The sequence below is a fragment of the Tyto alba genome, unplaced genomic scaffold (assembly GCF_018691265.1).
Source record: "Tyto alba isolate M040663 unplaced genomic scaffold, T.alba_DEE_v4.0 Super-Scaffold_2, whole genome shotgun sequence".
In the NCBI taxonomy this organism is placed as follows: domain Eukaryota; kingdom Metazoa; phylum Chordata; class Aves; order Strigiformes; family Tytonidae; genus Tyto; species Tyto alba.
In genome coordinates this window covers 30,726,687-30,744,169 of record NW_024881282.1, presented here as the reverse complement: position 1 = coordinate 30,744,169, position 17,483 = coordinate 30,726,687, and the positions used below count along the sequence as shown (strand labels likewise).

The following is a 17,483-nucleotide window of genomic DNA, read 5'->3' as shown; positions in this document are numbered from 1 at the left end:
CGGTACCGAAATACCCCCCAGGGCGAAAACCGCCCTACCCCGGGGGGACAGCACACAGAGACACTGAGCTTTCAGTAGCCACAGGCACACGAAGAAACACCTGTCCCTTCCGCAAAGCCACGCCAAAAGCTGCACGCAGCGCGGTGGCGGAGGCGGCCAGGCCCAAACCCGAGCTCCCTCAGCCCGGCGCGCCCCAGGCCCGCCCTCCCCGCGCCGCGGCGGGCCGCCAGGGGGCGCCCCAGGAAGTTTGACCCTCGGCGGCCGCCGTCGGTTCCTGCCGTTGGCCGGGTGCCGCCGCCCGGGAGCGCCGCCGCCATGAGCCGCAGCTACAACGATGAGCTCCAGTACCTGGACAAGATCGACAAGAACTGCTGGCGGATCAAGAAGGGCTTCGTGCCGAACATGCACGTGCGTGGGGAGTGGGCTCAACTAGGGAACTCTTGGGTGCCCGGGGCGGGGGGGGGGGGGGGGGGGGGGGGTGGGAATGTGAGGGGCGGCCCGGCCCCGGCCCCGGCCCCGGCCCCGGCCCCGGCCCCGGCCCCGGCCGCCCTGACAGCTCTCCCCGCAGGTGGAAGGCGTTTTCTACGTGAACGACCCCCTGGAGAAGCTGATGTTCGAGGAGCTGCGCAACGCCTGCCGCGGCGGAGGTGCGTCCGGCCGCGGGGAGCGGGGCCGGGGCCCTCTGACCCCGCGGGTGCGGTGGCCCCACGCCACCCGTGCCGCCGCCTCGAAGGGCTGAGCGAGCCCCGGGGCTCAGGCCGAGCTGTCCGTGGGCTCCGCAGGGAGTGGGGTGGCGCAGCGGCGGCCGGGCCTGGCGAGGCAGCCAGCAGGAGTGGGTTCTGTCGCCTTGCCTCGCCAGCCCCTGCGGCCGGGCTGTCGCCTGCGCGACCTGTGCCCGGGTCAGAAGGGTGGGCACAGCCCTTCTGGCTGCCCTCCGCTCACTGGGTCCCTGCTCCCAGAGCTCGCTTTGGCGGGGGGCTGTAGCCCAGGCCCGTTCGTTCCGTGCGGGGCTGGATCCAGATCTGAAGGCTGGGCTGGTGGTAACGCGCTTCTGTTGTTGGCACACGTGGGTCTGCGTTGGCACTAGCACAGCAGAGGGAGGATTTTAGAGTAATGCCTCATTTGATGAAACTGCAGATTGTGCGTGATGCTAGGTGCTTCTCACCAGATTAGATACTTGCTGCTGGTTGACTTCTGATTTGCTAGTGTTTTGAGCAAGCTCTTTAGAAAGTGCTTCATTGTGATTTCTATGGTGAATTTTCTGATTATTTACATTTTTTTTCCCTTTTTTTTTTTTTTTTTTTTCAGGTGCAGGTGGCTTTTTGCCTGCAATGAAACAGATTGGGAATGTGGCTGCATTACCTGGCATTGTTCATGTGAGTAACACCTGTGGAGAGCTGCTCTTTCTCTTCCTCTTTGCCAGGGAATATTGCTTTCCAACTGGGAACTCTGCTGTGAGAAGAGGTGTGGACCAAAGTTCTTTTCGGGACAGTCTGTATGCAGGAACCTTCCTCAGAGTGAGGAGTGCTTGCAAGGGCAGGCTGTAAAACCAAGTTGTTAGAAAGGGAGGTATCCACTTACTTCATTGACTGCCTTTTGACATTAAGTTTTCTTAGCATTGCTTTGTGTTGTTTCAGCATGCTTAAGCTGCCTTACCCCATTGCTCATATTGTCTGTTTATTGTTTCTGAGTTGCCTCTGCTGACCTGGAATTCATGGAGAAGTTGGGAGAGGCAATATTGTTGTCTGTATTATTGTTGCAGCCCTGAAGGTTGGTAGTGAGCCTTCCCATGCATTCAACACTCTTTTCCCTTACCCCATGCATGCTTGGAAGCGAAGCATGAGATATGATGATGCAGGGGGAAAATACTAGGCTGGGTCACTCTTCAAGAAGTGCTAAGCGCAGTGTGGAAGATATCTTTTTCATGTTCAGTATTGCATATTTTAACAGAAAGTAACAGAATTCTCTTTTTTTAAGTGTTTCTCTTGGTGACTTGGCAGAAGTTTTTAATTTCTGTCTGTAGTAAAAGGCAGCCCATCACACTGTTATAAAATGCCTTAGTGGTCAACTAAAAAGAGGGTATGGTAGAATCATAGCAGTCAGTTAAAATGGAAATTTGGGCTGGTGTTTCATGGGAGAGATGTTATGATCATCTGTCTGTTCAAACCTTCACTTTTTATTTCCAAACCAAGAGATTTCTTGGTGCTGAAAAGGGGAGGCCCACTGAAAAGTACTGTTGTTTTTAAGGTATGGTGACAGTTTAACACACATTGAAAAGTTCCAATTTCTGACAGTTTTCTGGATGTTTAGTTTGGTGGGGGTTTTGCTTAAATAGATCGTGGAGTGCTATTTGTGGTGTCCTAATCTAAACGTGCCAGGCGAGATACTCTTTGGACTTGTGGAGCTGTGTAGAAGCATGGTCTTACTTTCTCTTATTAGTAGTAATATGAAAAGGTTCCACAAAAATAATTATTTTATAAATTAAAATGACACAGCTCCTGTCCTATCAGGATATCATCCTTAAAGGATGATTTTTTCCTGCCTACAGGGTGCAGCCTTTGGTCAGTGTTCGATGACACAGCTAAGAAGAGAAAATGCTGACTGGTTTATGAGTCCATTCCATAGCCCTGAACTCTTCCCTTGTTATATTTACAGTATTTAAATACTGCAGATGTCTCTAGGTGGAACTTGGTAAAGATGAACTCATCTTCACTCTTATGTCTCTGCTTTAGGCTACTCATAAGCTGTTGTGTGCATAAGTTTTGGATTCAAGGACACTTGAGTCCAAGAAAAAGCTAGGTTAGAATTCCATTTGAGATCACAATTCCTACATTTAGGTGTTTCAGCTTCTCTTAAATTTTCTTGAGATCTGGTCAACGAAGCCAAGGGGGCTTCTCACCTGACTAACCACTGGGTGTTTACTTCAGACTGAGATCTGATCTCTGCATATTTTTTTTTTTTGACAGTCTGTCCTGTAACTGCAGAAGTTGATGTGTTTACTCCATCTACATCTGAACATCTATTCTCTTTTTGGTCTATTTGTTTGCAAAGGTGACAACTACTTCAACAGGGCAAAGCATAACCAATGTGACTGTGCAGCATAGGGTTTCATAAAACTTTAACATTTCTTTCATTCTCTTTCAGAGATCAATAGGCCTTCCAGATGTCCATTCGGGCTATGGGTTTGCCATTGGCAACATGGCTGCCTTTGATATGAATGATCCTGAAGCAGTGGTTTCACCAGGTGAGGATGACTGGCTTAACGTGTACTGAAAAATATCTGGGATGGCATAAAAATACTTTTTGAAATGGCAGGTCTTTACAGTACTTTATGTACACAACCGGAGCAAAAAATAAATTAATTATAGGGATTTAAAAGGTGCTTAATTCTTGAACTCAGAATCTTTATTCGTTATGGAGCAGGTGGTTACACTGATAACATCTAAACAGTACAAAGAGAATTGCCGTTCTGTTTTTTGGCTTGGGCTCATGATATCCCTCAGGTTTGAAGGGAGAGACCAAGACTTGGGTTTCATCAGATTGGTAAATTCAGCAACATTTGGAAAACATCTTTTGAGAATATTTCTACACTTTATTAAAAATGTGACCTTAAAATATGTTTGTCTTTTTAATAAACACCTGAGTCTTTAATTATTGATGGTCTGGAGATGCTTTTGTGGTTGTCACGAAACACGATAGTCATGTTTCAGGTTTGCTTTGGGCAGTTCCAGTGTTCCTGTGACTCAAACCCAAGATCTCTTAGTCTGGCATCCCCCCTCTGACACTAGTGAATACTGGAACCTTCATACTGAAGGTGGCATGACTGATCTTTCACACTAGGACTTGCCCTGCAGTATTTATTTTTATTAAATAGTAAGAGTTAAGCAGAACACTAAGCACTGAAGTTTAATATTCCTTGTAAGTATTTATCACTAACTATAGCTAGTTACTATTTATTCCAGTGAAGATTCAAAAAGGACTTTCTTTCAGGGACTAGGTTTTGAGAACATCTTGAATCAGGGAGCCATGCTAACATCTGTCTCTTCTGACCTTAGGCAGAAGAACAGGAACATCTTCTCTGTTTTCTGTGAGCAGTATATTTAATAGTTGTGTCTACTCCTTTCTGTCTACTACCTGGAGCAACTGTGTGAACGCAGAGCTCTATAGGCAGTTGTGCAGCTACGTCTGTGAAACATATGCTGGAGACTGAAAAACTGGATTTTCTGAAAAATTTTCAAGTTTTTCTCTGCAAGACTACATTCTTGCCTGTCTTGAAATCTGAGACCTCATGTAAATCTATTACAGCGAAGTTTAATGCAGTTCTGCTCTGCTTTTTTCCCAGTATCGTGTCAGAAAGAAGGTGTAAGATCACAGCGTTCAGTACGTACTCCCTGTCAGCAGGGAGAGATTTAAGATGAATGTTCAGGAATTGCTCACCATCAGCACACTCTTGATTAACTCCGTGGCTTTCTCCGCACTTCCAGGTGGTGTCGGATTTGACATCAACTGTGGTGTCCGCTTACTGCGTACAAATTTGGATGAGAGTGATGTGCAGCCTGTGAAGGAGCAGCTCGCCCAGGCTATGTTTGACCATATTCCTGTTGGTGTTGGCTCCAAAGGTGTCATCCCCATGAATGCCAAGTAAGAGAATGACTTTGTGCGCACATCATTAGAGAGGACACCTCTGGTGTTTGTTTGGATGAAAGATTCATCAGTGGGGGACTTCTGAGAAGTCAAAACTAATTCTAAACCTCTTCCCATTCTTTCTGCATATGTGCTTCACCAGAAGGACTGGCATAATCATCAGTGCACTAAGTCAGCTGTTCCTTCTCCCATTTAAAACCCTGAGATAACTCAAAGTTCTTGAAAGATTGTCATTTCTTTTGACAGAAAACCTCCATGAACATAAAGGTATTTTTTTGAAAGGGATGAGAGGGAAAATAGGATATTCCCCACACAACAAAGAGGAAAAAGTAATGACCGATGACCTGTCTAAAGTTCATATATTTGTAGAGCTTGATTTTGTGAGGTAGTAAGAAGTTGTTATGGGAGTTGGGGGCTGATCATCAAATCATAGAATAACTGAGGTTGGATGGCATCTCTTGAGGTTATCTCGTCCAACTCCTTGCACAAAGGAGGGCTACCTAAAGGTAGGTCTAACCACAAAATTATATCAGGTTGCTCAGAGCCATATCCGGTGAGTATTTCCAAGGATAATCACCTTATGTAGGTGTTTGATAATTGCAGGGATTTGGAAGAGGCGCTAGAGATGGGTGTGGACTGGTCTCTCCGGGAAGGCTATGCCTGGGCAGAGGACAAGGAGCACTGTGAGGAATATGGAAGAATGCTGCAGGCTGACCCCAACAAGGTCTCCTCAAGAGCAAAGAAGAGGGGCCTGCCTCAGGTAATGTTGTGTTTCAGGAGGACCATGAGTGCTCCCAGGGTTCGAATGTAAAAGTTAGTGGGTAGTTCTCTGATTTTGTGTCTCTTCTTGAAACCCTGCGTAGCATTTCTGGGTAGGGGGAAAGGTGAGATCGTGGGGCTGTTTCTGAATAATTCTTGACAGAATGGTAACAGAGAGGAAAAAATACCAGGCATATCCGAGGTCTCTGGGACCATCAGTTTTTCATCAGTTAAGACCTGGTACTGGAATTCATGTTTGGTGGCATTTCCCCATCGGGACGTATTTTGTTTTTAAGACACAAGCAAGTTATTCTGCAACTTTTCTTCTTGTTTGCTCAGCAAGTAAATAGCAGGGCAATGAAAGATAACATAATAAATGGAAATAGCTGGTAACTCTGAATTGCAATTCAAGGGTTGGATTTAATTTCTATACCTAGTATCTCATTGCTCTGGGTAGAATACTTTTGAGATGGCTATACTAATGCTACCATTTGTAAAGCTTTCTTTTATATGACTTCTTGAGTTTCATAAATTGTGATGCTGCAAGATTATAGCATTTTAACCTCAAAATAAGCATGTCCTCAATTTTCACATCGGCCTTGCAAATAAGTGATCATCTGTTATGGAGTTGAAAAAATCCGAGCTTGGAAGTGGGATATCTTGCTTTAATCTACCTAAAGGCTGTAAGTACCTAATTAACAGGATGTTGTAACTTCCTTGTGGAGTTATAACCAAATGTAAGACAGTATGTCTGCCTTGCCTATACATATTGAAGATTAATTCTCAATACTCTGTACTCTTCCCATCTTTCAACAAGGACTAAGTAAGTTGGAAAAAAGTAGCAGCATGGTCTGTAGATCCTGGTCCTTTTGTTCAGTTGCAGTCTTCTTCCAGCAGTAAAAGCAGTTACAAATCTCAACAGAGAGGACAGTGATGATGCTACTGTGTTCTGCTTCCTTTCAGCTCATATGGGGATTATTTTATTTTTTTTTTTTCCTGAAAGAACTTCTCTAAAACCAAAACCTTGCTGTAGCAGTTTCCCCTGTTGCCCATGTTCCTGTAGCTCTCCCCTGTGCTCCCAGAGTCTGCTTTGTCTGATCAGTGTGTTGTGATCGGCAGCTGGGCACCCTGGGAGCAGGAAATCATTACGCCGAGATCCAGGTTGTGGATGACATTTACAACGAATACGCTGCCAGGAAGATGGGCATCGACCACAAAGGGCAGGTGTGCGTGATGATCCACAGTGGCAGCAGAGGTCTGGGCCACCAGGTTGCCACAGGTACGATCTGACTGGCATAGGTACCTGGAGGGAAGCAAACTCCTCAGTATAGTAAACTGCAGCACCAAATAACATTTCTTGCAGTGTAATTGCCAGGTCTGTTCTGAGCTGCCTTGACCGGGATTGCCTTCAGTTTTGTCTGCTTGATCTCACATGTGTTTTCGAGCCTCTTAGCAATGATAAGTTTAAAACCAATGCGTTAATTTGTCTTTGGTCATGCAGAGTATTGATCTTGCTATCCACATGACAGTAGGATAAGAGATGGCAGGCTCATGCTGGAACATGGGAAATTCCAATTAAATACTAGAATTTTCATTTATTTTTTTAACCATTAGAGTGGTCACATGCTGGAACAGGTTGCTCAGAGAGGTTGTAGAACCAGCATCCTTGGAGATACTCAGAACTTGACTGAATAAGACCCTGAGCAACCTGATCTAGCTGGAGCTGCTTTGAGCAAGTGATAGGAGTACACAGCTTCCAGAAGTCCCTTCCGAACTAAATTATTCTATGATCAAGAGGGTATGGAGATTTTCACTGAATCCTCTGTCTGGTCGAGGGGCTGTCTTTTTACCTATTTGCTTAGGACAGTGAGTCCGTAATCTCTGGTGTAACAGAGGCAGGCATTCATGCAGCAGAAAAAGAAAAGACTAAATTCTTGGGTCACAAAAAAGTGTTACATCTGTGTTCATTGTTTTGAACCCAAGCGAAGTGCTCGCATTATTAGAATTTATCACTAGATTGAACCGCTTTTGTCTGAGTGGAGAATTCTGTCTGCTACACCCAAGCCTCTTAATTTTTCTTTCTAAAAATGGGCTTGGGGAATGCTGGTTGCAAACAGTTGATGATGTTCTGCCACAGATTCTTTTTTGCATTTTGAGAAGCCACCATAGGTTTGACCATCAGACAGATGTGTTCAGTTTTAGAATATAAATTATAGACGGCCGTGTAAATCTCACGCACTGAAACAAAATTAAGAAGTCAGACCACTGTGTTTATTTCCCAGATGCATTGGTGGCTATGGAAAAAGCTATGAAACGGGACAAAATCATAGTGAATGATCGCCAACTGGCATGTGCCAGGATTGCCTCCACAGAGGGACAGGATTACTTGAAGGGAATGGCAGCTGCTGGAAATTATGCGTGGGTCAACCGCTCTTCTATGACTTTTCTAACGAGACAGGTAGGAGCAGTGTTGTCTCTGATGCAAATGTGGTGGTACCAATCTTCTGCTTTAGTTCAGATGTACAGAAAACTCCGTAGTTGCAGTATTTAAAGTAATTTTCATTTCTGTGCTTCTTTAACTGTTTTTTCTGGAGAGACCTACACAAAGTTGCAATCATAGCAATCCATCTAAAACCTCTCAACATTACTGGATTGTACTTGCAGAAGCTGGCAATATTTTTGAAAATGCCTCCAACTGGAAGAGGGTACAAGAAAATTTTTTTTATACTGCTGAAGCTATTTTTTCAGAGTTGCAAGAACTTGTATAGCTGATACCTGATTGAATTCCAGCATTAAAACTGCCAGTGGGCAGATAAACAATCTCCATGATCCGGTTCTGTCACACTCAGCACTGTTGTATTCAATTCTATTGTGGCTGAATTTGACTGAAATTTCTTACCTGTCATACCAAGTGTTTAGGTCACTGACTTACCAGTAAGAAACACTTTAGGAATCAAAAGCAGCAGATTTGCTTTAAAGACTGTACATCTTCCACAAGTACACAGCAGTTATCTTCCTGTATTTCAAGTCATGGTTTGCTTTCTTTTCAGGCCTTTGCCAAAGTCTTCAACACAACCCCGGATGACCTTGATATGCACGTTATCTATGATGTGTCTCACAACATTGCCAAAGTGGAGCAACATGTCGTGGATGGAAAGGAGCGAACTCTGCTGGTGCACAGAAAGGGATCAACCAGGGCCTTTCCTCCTCACCATCCTCTTATCGCTGTTGATTATCAAGTAAGTGTAGCTCTGGGAGAAGGAAATCAGAAGAGAATTCTGTCTGAACCAGATAGTTTTAGGGTAGCTAACAGAGATAAAAATGCTGTGTGTTAGATCTTTGGGACACTGGGCTCCCTCTTCAGTTCTACTCACAGTGGTTGAAAGATCACAAAGGGAAGGAAGTGTTTCATAACTAGAACAAGCTTCAGTGATTCGCCTTGCCTGCCTGTTAGACAAGAGTCTTTTGATCTGCTGGTCTGCATCTTTCAGTGCAAGTCAGTTCTCCAGAGTCCTTGATGTCAGGCACCTGAGGCAAGCAGGGATGCTCTGAAGGAATGCGAACCTGACCTCCTTTTCTAGAGATGTGTTTCCTCTCAGACTTTTATTAAGAATGAGGTTTTTGTCAGCTTTTTCTTGGTGAATTAATACCTGTTTGCATCCACAGCTGACCGGACAGCCTGTGTTGATTGGCGGGACCATGGGCACCTGTAGTTATGTTCTTACTGGCACAGAGCAAGGCATGACTGAGACCTTCGGAACTACTTGTCATGGAGCTGTAAGTCAAAAAGTCATTTCAGGAAGGGATTGGAATGGGGCTCATCCAGAGAACAAGGTTGTTCAAGGGTCGTCCAGCCTGTGCTTCGTTTGTTGGTCATACAAGTAGAGAGTAGCCTTGCCACAGTAATCCCAGCCCAGGAGGACTGCAGGCTAGAAGTCCTCTGTCCCTTACTGAGTAGTTTTGACTACTTCTGCAGAAAATTTAAGCGGTGTTGCTTAATACAAAGCAAACATTAGGATGGAGATGTGGAGAATGAGCTCCTTTTACCAAATTCTGATATCTGTGAGCTAACAAGGATTAACTGTGCTGAGGCTGTCCTTATAAAACTCCTCAGTAGTTAGAAGGAATTTCCTCCCGTTACTGACGGTGTGAGAGAAGATGATTGAAGAATCATCCAGAAAAGTCCTACTCCTGAATGCTGCCTAACAAGTGGTTTGGGTAAAAAGACACTTGCAGACTAGTATGTTATACACATGGAACTTTCCTAGCCATCATACCAGATGTGTGATTTTTGCAGCAGCCCACCACGTAAAGTCTAAATTAATTTCCTGTTTTGTGGCTTACCGTGCTCTGTGCTTTCAGCCATTCTGTGTTTACTTATAATGTAATAATGTTTTTCTTTAATAAGAAAGTTCTGTTTTTCTAAACCGCTACAAAAAAATAGAACTAACAAAACTGCTGTCTCTAGGGTCGTGCACTGTCTCGAGCCAAATCTCGACGAAACTTGGACTTCCAGGATGTATTGGACAAGCTGGCTGACATGGGCATTGCTATCCGTGTTGCTTCTCCCAAACTGGTCATGGAAGAAGTAAGTTTAATACTTCATTATCTGAGAGGGAAAAGGGGGTCTTGCTCCTTGGCTGAATGACCCTTGCTGATTTGATTCTTTGCAGTGTGAAGTGATCACTAATACTCTAAATCTACAGCTTGGGTGATTCCCAATAGAGCTATGCAGTTTTCTGGAAAATAATGTGAAGTCTTCCCCGTCCCAAAAATCCTGCTGAAAGGAGAGATGCCTGTTTGACAGGTTTTGGCAGGTGTGTCTTTTCCCTCTTCTGCCTGACGATAGGGACCAACCCTGAGAAGTCTTTCTGTAAGCACCACAAAAGTAGTTACGTTTTACAGATTCTCTTCTTGACTGATGTTTTCCCAACTTTAAACTTACTTTACAGTGCAGCTGTCACATAGGTTACTAGCAGTGCATGAAAGATCTGCCTCTTTTAAGATGAATTCCTGTATTTGCTCAAGAAGAAAAACTCTGAATGGCTAAAAAACTTTGAATATTATGTCTTCCAGTTCCTCTGCATTAAGATGATAGAATGTCTTTTCTCTTCACAACCTCACTCATAGGAGCTTGTTAGCTGTTTGGAACTATGCTGTTATGGGTGTTGGTGTTGTACAAACATGTTGATCACATTAAAACCTGTTCAAGAGCAGCTTCCTTCTCAGAACGCTGGAGGGAGAAGCTCTAGAGTTCAACCCTCATTCTTGTCTCTAAGGGGCAGTGAAGATAAAGGCCAACTGTGAGGAGGAAGTTGGAGTGACTTCCTGCCAGATAATGAGGCTTGATATTCTCACATGCTACTGGACTGGATTATCTGAAAATACAAGGAAAACTGAACCAAAATAGCTAGTATTTTATCTGAATCATGGTAAAAGCTTATTTAGAAAGCTCAGTATCTCATAAATTTGTTAGATAGGTGCCCAGATTCTCAGTATGTTCACCTACTTTACACACTCAATTCATATGATTGTTTTTATGAAGAGGGGATATCAAAACCCTACATCTCACTTCCTGTGACTTTGCGTTGTTTATAGGTTGTTTTTTGTTTTTTTTTTTTTTCTCTCTTCCCCCTCCAGGCACCAGAGTCTTACAAGAATGTGACAGATGTGGTTAACACCTGCCACGCAGCTGGCATCAGCAAGAAAGCCATTAAACTGAGACCTATTGCTGTTATAAAAGGCTAGGAACTGACAAGGCAGCAGAAATGCACTGGCATCTCCAAGCCTTACACAAAACTGACTAGAATCATCATCTTCCCACACCTCTTGGACTCTGTAGGATGCTCAGATATCACATCCCTGTTCTGGAAACACAACAGTTGAGGATACCCCTATTTTTAACCACTCCTAGGCATAATTAATGAGTACCCACCAGCTCCTCCTTGTTACGTGCTGGTTTTTTCTTGTAAGAAAAGGGCAAAGAAATAAGTAAGTCTTGGTTTTTTATATGCAGTCCCTCCCGCATTTGCCTGATGGTCGCACAGGCAGGCTTTCGGCCTTGCCTGAGCTGTCACTAATTGCTGTGCTGCAAGACCACCTCCATCAGGGAAGATGGTGTATGAGCCAGCACTGCTGTCTCCACACCAGAGAGCCCGGAGCTCTTTCTGTATATGGAAGTACTCCGACAGGCAGCGTGTGGTGCTCCTGGTCAGGGAGAGGCTGCTCTCTTTGCAGATACCTTTACGCATACGCTATAATTGTTGCATGTTTTGTGGCAATTGGGTAAGAAATCTGAAGTTGGGAGTGCTCTCCCACTTGCATCGAGAGCGTCTGGCTGGGCTTGAGGCACAGCCCTCCCCTCTTCCCCTGCCCTCTCCCGTTTAACCCAGCACCTGGTGTACTTGGCTCAGTACCAGTAGGTGCTCCACAGTCTTGTGGAAACGCTCATGGGATTGAGTATGTTGATTTGAAAGGTTTTGTTTGCCTGGTAAAAGTTGTGACTTAACGATTTAGAGATGTCCTAATCCAAAGTTTTGCAAAGTCCTAAGCACGTAAAAGTTGGATTGGATAATACTGCTCACTGTGTCCTGCAGCTCTGATTTAAGTGAGTCCAATTCCAAAGTCAGGGCCAGTACAGTGTGACTTCTGATGTTTCTTTTACATTCATTAACCAAGACTGGAGGGGAAGGTGACTGTCCTCACTGGATTATTTGGGGGATTACAAATAAAATGGGAAGATGGACACTGGGGTGTGTCTGTGTGACGTTTATTCTCTGGCTGAAATGTCTGTTGGCCACTTTTAAGTACATAGACAAGCTTGAAACTACCACGTTTTGTGACTTCAGCTGATGGATCTTGTGAAGAAACGTGCAGGTGACAGAGTTTCTTTCAGGATACAGGAGAAGGGCAATGCAGTGCTGTTTTCTCAACTTGGTTATGACAAGAGTGTGATAGCTACTCTGTCTTTCTCGGGGCCTGCTGTGTCTGTGTCACTGGGAAGGGGATTGAGTTTGCTTGTAAGCCAGTATGCAGACACAAGAGGGCAGCTGGAGGAAAATAAAACCTCAAAGCAAAAGGTTTTTACCCTACCCCAGGGGCTAGGGTAAAAGGAGCACATAGTGATTGATGGACTGGAGTGCCTTTTGATGAAATATCCCTTGAAGTTTAGGATCTTAGCTGAAACCTGTTGATCTCAGGAGGCATAATGGCATTTTACTGTCTTCATCACTTTGTGCTTTTTGGTTTCTTAAGTTCAAATATTGTATTTACTGCAGGTTCAGAAGCAGCACATGCAGTAATAGTCGCTGCTGTTGAGTCCTTGTAGGTCTGACTACACATATTCTTGTTTTCCCCTTCTTTCTCCAGTGGAATTGTTCCCGAGTGCCACCTCTGAGGTCTGAGACGCACTTGCTGAATTTAAAACAAAAGTCATTTCACTTATAAATGTGAATTACCTTTCAGTGACTGAAAGACAAATTGTCTCAAATCTGTTCCATACAGAAGTTGTATCAATATTTTAGACTCTCTCCCTTAAAACATTCATATTTAAAAATAAAGAAGCATCAACTTCCACCTACCATTGCTGTTAAGAGACAAATTTCAGTTTTTTACGAGTAGAAATCGTGTACCATGGAGGTGCTCTCATATGTATTCCTTAAGACTTCTGATCATCAGCGTTTATGCATTAGCAGTCAAGGATGCAAGAAGTGCTGTCAGTTTTGGTTTCCTGTTGCAAAGCTAGTACTAGTTTTGGTTGTGTGTTGTGCTGTATGGGGGACAGGACTGGTTTCCTAACCACCTAAAAAATTACAAGTGAAAACACAAGATGTCTCCCGGTTCTTTAAACCTGAATGTTTTTCTAATTCAAGTCTGCCTTTCTTCTCCAAATAGGGCTGTCCACTAGCTTTTCTTTATTTGCATTTTAAAGAATAAATTTAAAAAATTGGTAGGTAGGGAAGGCTGGCAGTATTAAAATTCATGTGCTGAAGTGCAGGTGCACCTGCAGAAGCATTTTGACAACACCAAAGAGCCAAGGTGGTTATTGAACCACCCCTGCTTTCATGGAAGGTTACCGAGAACTCAGAAGCATCTGTTGATGTATGATGTGCTTCCCTCCCTTCCCTGAAAGACTGAAAAAGCTTCGGTGAATGAGTGTTAGGGTCTTTTTTTTTGTTTGTTTCATTTTTTTGGGGTGGGAAACCACAGGTAGGAGACCCGTGCCTGCAGCACACCCCTGGAGCCGTTGCGCACCTGGCCAACCACAGGCCCTCAGCTGTTTGTTGCCTAAGTGCAGTTAATTCAGTGGTCTGTACGATGACCAGCAGCAGGTTTGCTTGGCCTTGGGGTGTGCACAAGGAGTCTGCATACAGTCTGCCTTCAGCTGGCGCGACAAAGCCAGTCCTCGGATGCAGGCTGCTTTTTCGGGAGAACAAAAGGGCCACGCTGCCTTTATCTGACTCGCTGAGAACGAGGTGGTTTAACTTAACGGATTGGACCTGCCAAAACAGAGCCGCTGCCTCCGGGAAGGAAAAAGTATCATCTCTGGTGGTGGCTTCAGCGGCACCTTCTTGCTCGCTGCAGGGGCTGGTGCTGTGCAGCAGCAGCGAGCACCGGGGAGCGCGGCCGGGAGCTGAGCGGCGGCGGCGCCCTCGGGGGCTGCTGCAGGTGCTGCTCCCGTCGCTGGTAGCTTAACGTTTAAAATGAACAGAAAAGCACTACAGGTTCTTGTCGCTGGTGGGTGGTGACTCTTTCAGACAAGCCCTTGAAATGCACCCCCGGTGGTGGGAGGATGGGTGCAGTTCGCTGGGGTGCGGTGTGAAGCAGAAGGGGCAGCGCTCAGCCCCTGGGCTGCCTGAGACGCACCCCGGGGAAGGCAGTTCCTCCCTGCAGTGTTGCAAATGATGGAGGACCCATCCTCTACCGTAACAGATGGCAGAGCTGGGGCGCAGCTGGCGACCACCTCCTCTTTGGCTTGGTTAAACTTTGTGCACTCCCAAGAGCTCCCTAACTCAGCCTCCTCCAGGGGAAACTGGGGCCCAGCAAGGTACGCGCTTCCCTATCTGCTGTGGTATGTTAGCGCTGTGTCGCACACCCTGCTGGTGGGGAGCCTGGTGTCTAACCTGTGTCAGGACTCTTGAGAGGTTTTATTTTAAGTCTTCTCTAACTTTCCTCTCCCTGCTTTAAACACGGCTCCGCACACACCCCGCTTCCTCCTCCGCCGGTGGTCCCGGGCTGGTGTTCTGGCCCAGGAGGAACAAGTGATCTCTGACACATCTCTGGCGCAGGCACCCCCCTTCTTCTCCTCCGCTCTCCTTTGTTCCTCTCAAACATAAACACACTTAACTGGCCTCTTCTCTTCTCCCTCCACCCCCCCAGCCTTCAAAGCGATCAGACAAAGCAATATCCCTCCTGCAGCATGTGCCAACATGCTCCCCTGCTTGCAGAAGGAAGGCTTCAATTAAGCAGCGGCGGGCCCTGCCTGTACCTGGCATTTGCTTTGCTCTCTTGAGCCCTGTCCTAGCACCAGGGGGTTTGTTCACCCCGCGCCTCTGGTTTTCTGCCTGGAGAGGTGGCAGTAGGAGGTGTATGGTGGAAAAGCGAGAGCTCTGCACCTCCCCAGCCAGGGCGATACCGGGTGCAGGTGCTTTGTCCTCTGCGCTGTGGGAGGGAGAGGAAGATGGTAACCTCCTGGTACCCACAAAACACCAATAATTATGTGGTTTCTGGTGGGTGTTTTTTGGTTTGGTTCGGTTTGGTTTTGTTTTTTTTTTTTTTAATTGCAATATGTAACAGGAAGGTGGGGGTCATTCCCTGCAGGGCCGGGGGGGGAAGAGCTGAGTGGTGTACGAGCCAAGGGAGGAGGGGAGCAGAGGACATAGAAAAGCCCCCAAATTCCTGGGGCAGATGCACAACTCAGCCTCCTCAGGCGCGAACCAAGCAATCCCCAGCCTGAGCTGCTGCTGCTGGCTTTTGTGGCACCGAGTACATCCCCATCTTACTGTGCCCTCATTCCCAAAGCTCAGGGGACTACTTCAGTTCACATTGTATATAAAGTTCAGAAACCAAAATAATCACTCATCTTAATTGCAGAGATTAGGACCGGGAAAGGGAAATGGAGTCATCTGCCAGCACTTAATCTAACATTTACTAGCTTAGCAAAAGACACGCAGGGGCTTGGCTGCCCTCACGTACTGAGGTGTTTGAGTCAGCCTTGTGATGGAGCCTGATCCTAAAAAGATGTACCAGGGGCAGCCTGGATTGCTGTTCCTCCTATTCCCCCAGGCCAGCTGAGCTACAAACAGCACCCAGCTTTCTGCTTAGAAGGGGGAAAGAGAGAAATTCTCCTCTTTCTGCCCTCCCTCAGTGCCCGAGGAAACTGAGGCACCAACCTCTTTTTTTTACCCCTGCACAAGCTGTGTCTTGCATCAGGGAGGTGAGGTGGGAGCCCAGGCTCATCCCCTCTCCGTTTTCAGCCCCAGCAAACTGGCGGGGAGGGGGGAGAAGTTGGGTAGGTCAGGCTTTCTGCTCTTCCAGAAGAGCAGAACCCAGGGAACTTGTTCCCCTGCCGTGTGTCAGGAGGGGAAGAAGAAACAGATGGGGAGGGGGGCCCCGGTGGGCACCTAAGGGAAGAGAGGGATGCAGCTTCTGCAGGGGAAGATGTGGCAGTGGGTGTGTGCGCAATAAGGTCCGGGCCCTGATGCGTTAGAGCAGCAGCTTATTACCTGAGTCAATTAAGCAGTAGGAGATTATCAAACCCTCGTAGGGAAGAGCCACCAAGGGAGAAGAGCAGCCTGCCAGCAGTTGTGAATATAAACACTCGAGGACAAGATTAGAGTTTTATGACAAAATTTAAGGGGGAAAGGAGATAGTTGAAAAGCAAGCAAATACAGTACTTGAAATAATGAAGGAGGATCTGGATCTCTGAACCCTGACTAGCCTGCTGTGTGTGAGGGATTGTGTACAGCTTGGCTTTAGCTCTTCTGTGTCAACATGAGCACCCAAGTGTGCTTCTGCCCCAAATTGTTGTTCTTCACCCCCCAGGGCAGAGGGAAGGACATAGACCAGCCACCAAAACCTCCCCAGGCCCTGTGGGCAGCAGCATGTCCCTGTGGCAAGCAACCATGAGCCCTTCAGGTTACAGCAGTCGGGTCTCAGGGTACCACCACCATGCTTCATTTCTGTTTCAGTCCCCATATAGGAGGCTCCAGGTTGTCCTGCCAAAAAATAATAAAATTCCATAACTTTTTGTTACCCTTTTTGCAGTTCCAGGCAGAAGGAAAAGGTGGGTTTCCCAGCTGGAGGAATGCCTTGACGATAAATCACTTGGTTACCCAGCTCTTGGCTTTTAAGAATTGTAACCTGGTTCCACTTTTCATCTTAAAAAAAAAAAAAAAAAAAAAAAAAGCAAGCTGGTTGGTTTTTTTTTTTACTAACATTATTGTTGGGCTATAAATTTGTGGCATTCACAGACAAGGTATCAAGCTTTAAAAACATAGGTAGGCTGATCAGTTTCTCCACTGTTTCCCTGCCAAATCCTTAACCACTTGGATGAGGAAGAAAAAAGTATCACTGTAAATTATTTTTGTCCTGGAGGGTATTTGTACTGTAGCTATTGCTAAAGGGATTTTCTCCGTTCACCTCTCATAGGAGTGTTTTTTATCAGGCAGATACAGAAAGGACAGTGACAAGCACTTTACTCTCCATTTTGGGTATTTTGAGTCCAGCCCAGAAAGGACTTTTTCTCCTTCCTGACATAAGCTTGTGCGTATTTACAGGCCTGGAGCCCCTCCGTGGTGAGGGAGCCGAGCCCTGCAGTGGAGAAGAACCCTTTCCACCTGTGGAAACCTCTTTGCCCAGCCCGAGACATGGGGCTGTGCGGGCAGGAGGGTGCCTTGGGGTGCAGGCAGTGCTGTGCAGGCAGTGCTAGGTGCTCTCCTTCCCCAGGAGCCCCAGTGGGCACCTCCACGGTGTACAATCCACTCCCCCCCCCCAGAGAGGGGGTCTCATCGGGGCTGCAGTGCCCGTAGGGCAGCTGGCCGGGCCTTGGAGGGGCGAGCAGGGAGGAAGACCCTTGCCCA

General features: G+C 46.3%; 1 protein-coding gene across 1 annotated transcript; it reads left to right on the top strand.

The window, feature by feature from the left end:
* The first annotated feature begins 261 nt into the window (after positions 1 to 261).
* RTCB (RNA 2',3'-cyclic phosphate and 5'-OH ligase) lies at positions 262 to 12,150 on the top strand. Its single transcript, XM_042792933.1, has 12 exons — positions 262 to 408; positions 569 to 647; positions 1,309 to 1,376; positions 3,145 to 3,244; positions 4,485 to 4,641; positions 5,248 to 5,404; positions 6,523 to 6,682; positions 7,686 to 7,861; positions 8,454 to 8,642; positions 9,070 to 9,180; positions 9,872 to 9,991; positions 11,044 to 12,150. The coding sequence occupies exons 1-12, from the start codon at positions 316 to 318 to the stop codon at positions 11,149 to 11,151; spliced, it is 1,518 nt and encodes a 505-aa protein (XP_042648867.1). The 5' UTR covers positions 262 to 315; the 3' UTR covers positions 11,152 to 12,150.
* The last annotated feature ends 5,333 nt before the right edge of the window (positions 12,151 to 17,483 follow it).

Bases quoted from the DNA above. Each gene is read 5' to 3' on its own strand.
- RTCB (XM_042792933.1), top strand. From the start codon at position 316: ATGAGCCGCAGCTACAACGATGAGCTCCAGTACCTGGACAAGATCGAC. The intron at 648-1,308 runs GTGCGTCCGGCC...TTTTTTTTTCAG, and splicing joins CAACGCCTGCCGCGGCGGAG to GTGCAGGTGGCTTTTTGCCT. The intron at 5,405-6,522 runs GTAATGTTGTGT...TGTGATCGGCAG, and splicing joins AGAAGAGGGGCCTGCCTCAG to CTGGGCACCCTGGGAGCAGG.